General features: G+C 39.2%; 1 protein-coding gene across 1 annotated transcript in view; it reads right to left on the bottom strand.

Moving 5' to 3' along the window:
- Positions 1-1,164: 1,164 nt before the first annotated feature.
- LOC115429585 (probable E3 ubiquitin-protein ligase HERC1) overlaps positions 1,165-8,717 on the bottom strand; it is a 144,291-nt gene continuing 136,738 nt past the window's right edge. The window contains 5 exon segments of the mRNA XM_030149173.1: positions 1,165-1,675; positions 4,821-5,126; positions 7,693-7,845; positions 8,623-8,715; position 8,717. The exon segment at position 8,717 is cut by the window's right edge and continues 159 nt beyond it. Coding sequence (XP_030005033.1) covers positions 1,490-1,675; positions 4,821-5,126; positions 7,693-7,845; positions 8,623-8,715; position 8,717 — 739 coding nt within the window. The 3' untranslated portion in view covers positions 1,165-1,489.

The following is an 8,717-nucleotide window of genomic DNA, read 5'->3' as shown; positions in this document are numbered from 1 at the left end:
TTTTTAGGGTCACTGGGCAAAAATTTCAGAATTTCCTTTGAGCAAATGGAAATACAAGTGGTCCACTGCGGTGGACTCAAGAGAAATAGAACAGCAACAGAAAGTCTGCCCTGTGACACAGACTGTGGATAATTACTGGTGTTTTCAGACAGGTGGGAGCTAATACACATGACTGACAGGTGTAATGACCAATCACTGTTCAGATAATAAATAAATAAAAAAATAAAATTAGAAAAGCACTCGGAGAGCGTCGACCTCCGCCAAGGCACCCCCCCCACCACCACCACCACCCCATCACCACCAAAATGTTATCATTTGTTCCTTGTGCCAGAATCAACATTTCCTGAAAATGTCATCCAAATCCATCCATAACTTTTGGCGTTATCTTGCACACAGACAAACAAAAATCCCCCCCAACCCCCAAAGACTGATCTGGATCCTCAATCTTCAATATCTTGTCGAACCTGTTGGGAACTTATTTTGTATTTTTTTTTTACCAAGCACTCTGACCATTCATTGTGCAGTTCCACATACATATGTTGAAAATATCCCTATCTCCCATTCTTATTAGTAAGTTTTAATTTTTTTTATCAATTACTAAAATTCCAGGCGACCCCATTTGAATTCCAGGTGACCCCATGTGGGGTCCCGACCCCAAGGTTGAAAAACACTACTCTATAGGCTGTGACAAAATGGTAACATTACAATGTGTAAATATATAAAAAGGGTTAAACCGGGCAGTTTGATTAAAACAAACAAAAAAAAACAACTCTAAGTGTAACAGAAAAACTGTATTTTGAAAGGCTCCTGTCAGTAAAAGTGTTTGTGTTGTCATGTTTACCTTGTGGAAATGCGTTTCACAGTGATCTGTGGCCCGTATGTTCTGCCCTGGGTCATTGTTCTGCTGATGGAGAACCACAGAAGCACAGCGCTGCAGTTTCACACTCACAGTTTGTCATGTCTTTTATGGATTGTGATTGTCTCTCTCAACTCAACATATATTTTTTATTAGTAAGTTTGTTTGTTTTGTTTTTTTCGATCAATTACTGGAAATTTCAGGCGACCCCATTTGAATTCCAGGCGACCCCACGTGGGGTCCCGACCCCAAGGTTGAAGAACACTGCCATACTGAGTGTCAATTGTTAGCAGAAATCCACAACAAGATCCTTATTGAAACACTCTTTATTTTACATGAATACTGTCTACGTAGGACAGGTCATTAAATTAATACATATTTTCAAACAAACAGGCACATTAACGTCTTCATAGTGGCTTATTCACCTATGTTTAAAAATTTGATTCCATATCCCTGTAGCTTTGATTCAGAGTAAGCACTGCAATAATTACAACACTGTTGAAAAAAAAAGACACATATGTTGAATAAACTTCACTACCGTACATATTTGGCGAATAAAAATCTGTTCAGTGCATATAATGCATGGCATCGGAGAAGATACATTCATCACCCTGTTGATGACCTGTGGTGGTTTCAGTCCTCGGTGTCGGAGCTGTCCGCTGGGTCGGTGTTGTGGGTCAGCATGTAGTTGTCCATGTCGATGGAGGGGCAGTTGTGGATGGAGTAACGCAGACGCTCGGCCAGGATGGCCTGACTCGTATACGGCGGGAGGCGGAGCAAGAAGAAGCAGGTCTGAGCCGTAGGGAGGCCGTTGATGGGCTGGACAACAGAACACGTAACAGACGTTTATTTGAAAGCACATGTGTCAAACAAACATGTGACCCGGGTCCAAAACCAAAACCAGCCCGCCAAGGCAGGGCTGTCCAACTCCTGTTAGTTCAGTTCCACATTCAGCTCAATCTGATCTGCAGTGGACCCGACCAGACAAATAAGAACAGAAGAATATACAAATAATGTCAACTCCAAACTTGTCTCTGTTTTAGAGCGAAAAAAGTAAATTTACATCATGAACAGGTTTACATCTACAAACTATCCTTTCGAAAGATGTGAATAACATGAACACACTGAAAAAATCCGTGTAATTTGAACACTATTCTGCCTCAGTTTCTCATTTCCACATGTACGTTGTAACGTACAGATCACAGTGGATCTACAAACACACAAAACATTCCATAACAGACAGAATATTATTAAAATTGTACTTACTGCTCTTAAGACATTTCAGGTTGTTCATATTTGTTCATTCACATTTTTAGTGAAATTATACTTTGTTTCAGTGTGAATACATGAAAATATTTCCATTTACAAACAGAAACATTGTCAGTTGTCATTATTTCTCTGTTATTCTGACAGTATTGGACTGGTCCTGTCCACTGTAGACTGAACTGGTCTGAATGTGGAACCTGAACTAAAAGGATTGTTGTGTCCCGGGGGCCAAATCCGGCCCACCAAAGGGTCCAGTCCGGCCCTGGGATGAATTTGTGAGATGCAAAAATTACACTAAGATATGAACAATCCTTTTAGTTCAGGTTCCACATTCAGACCAATTCAACCTCAAGTGGGTCGGACCAGTCCAATACTATCAGAAGAACAGAGAAATAATGACAACTGCAGATTTTTCTCTGTTTGTAAATGTAAATATTTTCATGTGTTTAAAATGATCAGCTGAAGCAGAATATTGTTAAAACTGCACTTACTTTTCTCAAGACATTTCAAGTTGTTCATATTGTGTTCGAGTACAGTTCATAGATGTAAACATTTTCATGATGGAATTTTACTTTTTTCACTCAAAAACATAGAGAACCCTTTGGAGTTGACACTGTTCATAAGTTCTTATTCTATTATTTATATTATTTGACTGCTCCGGCCCACTGCAGATCATATCAGGTTGTATGTGGCCCCTGAACTACCATGAGTTTGACAGCCCTGTTTAAAAGTCTTCCTCTGGATTGTTTGAAGGTGTTGCAGTAACTCGTGGTCAGGATGACACAGCGGTACAGACGCAAAGCCGTGTACTGCTGTGGACATGGCCCCGAGCAAAAACTGTATTTGAGCAACTTAGAAAAGTCTAAAAAAAACATCAATGTCAGTTTAAGTACATTCTAGCTTTAGAATATTTTATATATATGATATTTTAAATGCTTTACCTTGCCGTCAGACAGCTGATGGGGAACTGAAGTTCTGAAGCAAGGTTCTAATAGTTTTGGATTTTTCATTATAGCTTAGTTTTATTTAGTTTGGACTTTTTTCTCTAATTAATTTAGTTTTAATTCATGACGATGACGAAAACTAGAATTGTAAAAATATTTTCGTTAACTGAAATAAATAAAAACTATAATTAAAAGGAAAAACCATAACTAACTGAAAGTGTATTGTGTGTTTACAAAACTAACTAAAACGGATAAAAATTATGGATCAAATTCCCTTCGTTTTCATCTTTGTCGACGTCGGATTGATACGAAATCGATTTATTTCCCCCAAACAATTTTAACTGCTGGCACCATATGATATTTAAGGGTCCGTCACTTGTGTTCACTTGTGGTTTCCAGTCGTCTTCTGGTCCCCACTCTACCTGGAAACATGGAGACTAAAGCAGCAGAGTCCTGTCTGGGATTGATTTGAATAGGAGCACAGAGAAGAAGAGAAAAGAGACCACTGAACTACAACTGAACTACAACTGAACTACAACTGAACTACAACTAAACTACAACTGAACTACAACTGAACTAAAACTGAACTACAACTAAACTACAACTGAACTACAACTGAACTAAAACTGAACTACAACTGAACTACAACTAAACTACAACTGAACTACAACTGAACTACAACTGAACTACAATTGAACTACAACTGAACTACAACTGAACTACAACTAAACTACAACTGAACTACAACTGAACTACAACTGAACTACAATTGAACTACAACTGAACTACAACTGAACTACAACTAAACTACAACTGAACTACAACTGAACTACAACTGAACTACAACTAAATTACAACTAAACTACAACTGAACTACAACTGAACTACAACTGAACTACAACTAAACTACAACTGAACTACAACTGAACTACAACTAAACTACAACTGAACTACAACTGAACTACAACTGAACTACAACTGAACTACAACTGAACTACAACTAAACTACAACTGAACTACAACTGAACTACAACTAAACTACAACTGAACTACAACTAAGCATTTAGAAAATAATGAAACCTAATAAAAACTATCAAACCTGCTCTAAAAACGAATTAAAATGAACTGAATTAGAGAAAAAAAATGAAAACTAAATAAAACTCAACTAGAATGAAAAATCCAAAACCATTAGAACTAGAGCTACAACCGATTAATCGACTCAAAGTGATCCAAAAAAAATCATTCAACCCCAGTTCTCCTGAATCTGCAGCTTTGCTTCCTTCATTTCTCTGCTGTTAAACATTGGTTCCACTCTTGTGTTTCACACGGACACTTATTGTGATGCACAAAGAAGCTTCAGTTCCGGAAAACTGACAGAATATTTCCCTTCAATCAATTCGAGTCGATTAATTGAATTGTGAATTTTTGCATTGGCTTCAAACACCTCATCGATTAATCGGTTGCAGCTCTAATATTTTTAGGTATTTATTCAAATGCAGATATTGTGGAGGTTAATTTTGTTTTTTTGGTTTTCTTTTTTGTTTATATTTTATTTATTATTATTTAACAGTTTTATTAAATAACGGTTCTCAGCTCTAATTAGAACCGTGGTCCACAGCAGTACATCGGTCTGTTTCAGTTCCTTGTGCTTCTGTAAAAATGTGTTCTTGTACCCCATACAATCCCAAACTATCACATTACACATGTTTGTTTGTTTGTTTGTTTTTGACATATTTTCTCAGTGATGCTCTTACCCTGTCGACCTTGATGATTTGGAACTTCTGTGTAATATCAGCAGGGTTGGAGGGCAACCTGGAGCGTCCGGAGACGAAGCGTAGAAAAAGCACCCGCTCCTCATTGGTGAACTCCTCCAAACTCTGCCAAAACCAGCTAATGAGCTGCTGGCTCTCGGTGATGTCACGGTAACGCACCAGCTTTTTCAGCATGTCGACCGAGACCTCCGGCAGGCCGCACACCAGCTGCTCCAGCTGCTGGGCCGTCAGCAGGGAGAGGAGGGGCACGGGGATGATGGTGGACATGCCCTCTCTGACTGCTGCCACCTGGACACAACACACCCACCACCACGTCAGCTTTGATCCTTCTGAAGGCCAGATGAAGGGAACCACCACAACAAACAGGCTGCACCGGGATCACTAATGCACAGAGGTGGACGCGCTGTGTTTGAAAAGACCAGAGTTTGTGTGGAGGGACGCCCACACCAAAGTCTATCAAAGCATGTTTGATTGGACTCTAATGTGTCCTCTACACCACATCTGTCTGAGCACCATGCTTTAACCTCGTTTGTTTGGAATTTCAGTTGAACAAAATTAATGATTTTCTGAGCAGAGATGGTTGTTTGTATCGGCATTAAATGTGTCTGTTAGGAGTTCCTCATGACAGTGACTACAGCAGCTCACATGTGCTCACAGCTCTTCTGTGTCTGTGTTCATATTAAATCAGTCTCAGTGAATCCAAAGGAACTCTGTGTTGGTAAATGACAGTTGTTCAAATGGACAGGATTTCAGTTCTGTTCAACATGTTGATGCTCATATGAACTATGTTTTCAGCTCAAACATGAACCATTTCAGCACAATTAATGCTATATTTTCATGTCACAAATGGACAAGTTCTATTTGAACTGAACTGAGCTGAAAAACAAATCTTCTCTTCTTTTGGATTCCCCAGTTTTTCTTCCCAGATTCTCTCCTCCATATCACATGTTTTATTTGTACAGGTTCAATCTGGAGTATGGTGCTGATCCATCCTGCTTCTGTTCCACCAACACATACATGAAGAATGGCACACAGCACTGTTTACATCAACACTTTTACAATAAGAAGCATTTTTAGACACAAAGAACAATTCTAGATTGTTCTTTCCTCTTTAGTCTGATGCTAAACTATCCAATAAATAATAGTGCTCCTAGTTTTTGCACAGGGATCATTAGTGTAAACGCTGACATGGCTGCAGAGCATCAGTATGATGGGATCCACAACAACCATGTCACATCCGTCCACTGACACATTTAGTGTTTTGTGTCAGCTGGGATTGTTTTAGATCCACAATACCAACATTTATGAAGAAGAGCACAATTAGCAATAGGAAGTCTAGAAGTTTATTCCTAATAAAGTACTGGGACTGACCAGAGCATCATGGGTAATGTCACGTCCGTCCACCAGCAAAGTTTTCACATCCACGTGCTATTCCAAATCCAATATTTATGAAAATAGAGCTTCCACTGTCAGAGAATATCAGTAGTCTGTGCACAAATGGATTAGCATTATTTACACACACTTCTGTGACTGTAGGACAACTGTTCTGGACACAAATGGACACTCATTTGACCCCCTAAGGACATTTTAGCCGACGATTTAGTTTTCTCCTCAAGTTCAAATGGTAAAAAAAAAAAAAAAAAAAATCAGTCAAAAATCTAATTTGTTCAAATGGGACTCTTTTAAAAATTGCTTACATTTTTCAGTATTTTGTGTCATATTTGTATTGTCCTTTTTTGCATTCATTGTTTTTGCTGCTAAACAAATGTTCGTTGTTCCTGTGACAGTGACAATAAAGAGCTCTTCTATTCTATTCTATTTTCTATAAATGTCATGTCAGTTAAAACTCATTCATTCATTTTCTGAACCTGCTTTATCCTCACTAGGGTCACAGGGGCGGAGCCTATCCCAGCTACTTATGGGTGAGGGCGGGGTTCACCCTGGACATGTGACCAGTTCATCCCAGACTGAACATATACAGACAAACACACTGTCACATTCACACCTATGGGGGATTTAGATGAACCCATGAACCTATCAGAGCATGTGTTTGGATGGTGGGAGGAGCCAGAGGACCAGAGAGAACCCATGAACCTATCAGAGCATGTGTTCGGATGGTGGGAGGAGCCAGAGGACCAGAGAGAACCCATGAACCTATCAGAGCATGTGTTTGGATGGTGGGAGGAGCCAGAGGACCAGAGAGAACCCACATCTGATTTTATTTGATTTACCACATATATTTTCATTATTAACGTCTAGTCTAGTCATACAAGGTTTGGATTTAAGTTGCCACCTGAAAGGTCAAAGGTCAGAACAGACATTGTAGTTAAATTCTTTATCTGTAGATTTTTGTGTGCAGATTTTTTTCAGTTTTCCTGGAGGTATTTTTGGAACGCTGAGGGTTATTCAGCTGAGGGCTGCTTCATCTACCTGAGCAGAGCTCTGCCTTCTCTGAGTGTTTTCGAGTTTTAAAGGGTATTTATAGAACAAAAATAACTTTTCTTTAGCTTTGTTCATTTCTGCAAACCGTGCATACTATGCTTTGTCCGTCATAGCACTTTGTAAACTCAGTTTTAAAGGTGCTATAGAAATAAAGTTATAATAATAATAATAATAATAATAATGATGATGATGATGATGATGATGATGATTATTATTATTATTATTATTATTATCATATTGTCTATGTTTTAGAACCAAAAACCCCATTAGTGTCAGTTCATGACAATCCCTAACTCCATCCCTGAAAACAGGTCATATAATTATCATGCATGTTTCGTGTCCACCGCTGCCCCTGCCATCAGAGGTGGTGTCTTCAGGTGTAGTAGTGGTGACACGGCGTGGACACACTCACCTGTGAGTCCATCTCATGCAGTCTGTAGTCCAGTGCTCTCTCTACATATTCAGTGCGGTTCACAAAAGTCAGAGAAATGTTCTGACCTCCAGGAACCACAGGTACCAGCCTTCCATCTGCACTGTGGGCCATGAAGGAATCCAGTGGGATCATCTTCAGAAAATGAAAAGAGGACAGAGACGACGAGAGGTCAACGGTGGGAAGTTCCAGCCTAAACAGAACCCAAATCCATCTAACAGTGTAATTTAGGCTCTTATGCACATAACTGTGAAAGAAATTAGTTTAACCCATAAAGACCCACTGCTTTTTTTGTGACAGTCAAGCAAATTATTTTGTCTCTATATTTAACCTTTTGGAAGTGATTTATCACCATTTATTTTAATATTATCTCTTTTTTTTTTTTGCATTTTTTGTGAAAAACTGGTATTTTCCTACATATTTAATTTACTGATCATGTAGATGTTCATAAAGGTTCAGATTAAAATACAGGGTTACTATAGCAACCATAGACAAAACTGAAGAAAAAGTGACTTTTAAACCAAAATCTGTCATTAGCTGAACATAAACCCAGTGTGTCCATCCACCGTCATTGATCCAACTCCATGGGCTTGACTGGAGAATCAGCGTTGTAGAAGATGACAGTGTTTCCACGGTAACTACGGAGCCGCTGAACATCCAAATGGGTCATATCTGATGACCATGAAAAGACAAAGAACTGCATTTGACACCAGTTATTTGCACGTATTGATAGGATTAGTGGATTAGATCAGTAGATGGTTTTGGTCAGCAGTGGATGTTTGGGTTTTTATGGGTTAATGACACAACACACTTGATTCTGTTTGGAGCCCAATTAGCAGAGGCCTCAAAAATATCAAATATGCATCAGCTGAGGGTCAACAAGGGTGTGAGTCAGCTCTCCATCAGTCTCACCACATGGAAGTTGTCCTCTGTGATTCCACTGTTTTCCAGGTGGAGGATGCCCTGCAGGTTACGGTATGTGAGCAGGTCCACCTCCTCCAGGTCGG

This window comes from Sphaeramia orbicularis, chromosome 12, assembly GCF_902148855.1.
Source record: "Sphaeramia orbicularis chromosome 12, fSphaOr1.1, whole genome shotgun sequence".
Taxonomy (NCBI): Eukaryota; Metazoa; Chordata; class Actinopteri; order Kurtiformes; family Apogonidae; genus Sphaeramia; species Sphaeramia orbicularis.
The sequence above is the reverse complement of the archived record's forward strand: the minus strand, read 5'-3'. Positions and strand labels throughout refer to the sequence as shown.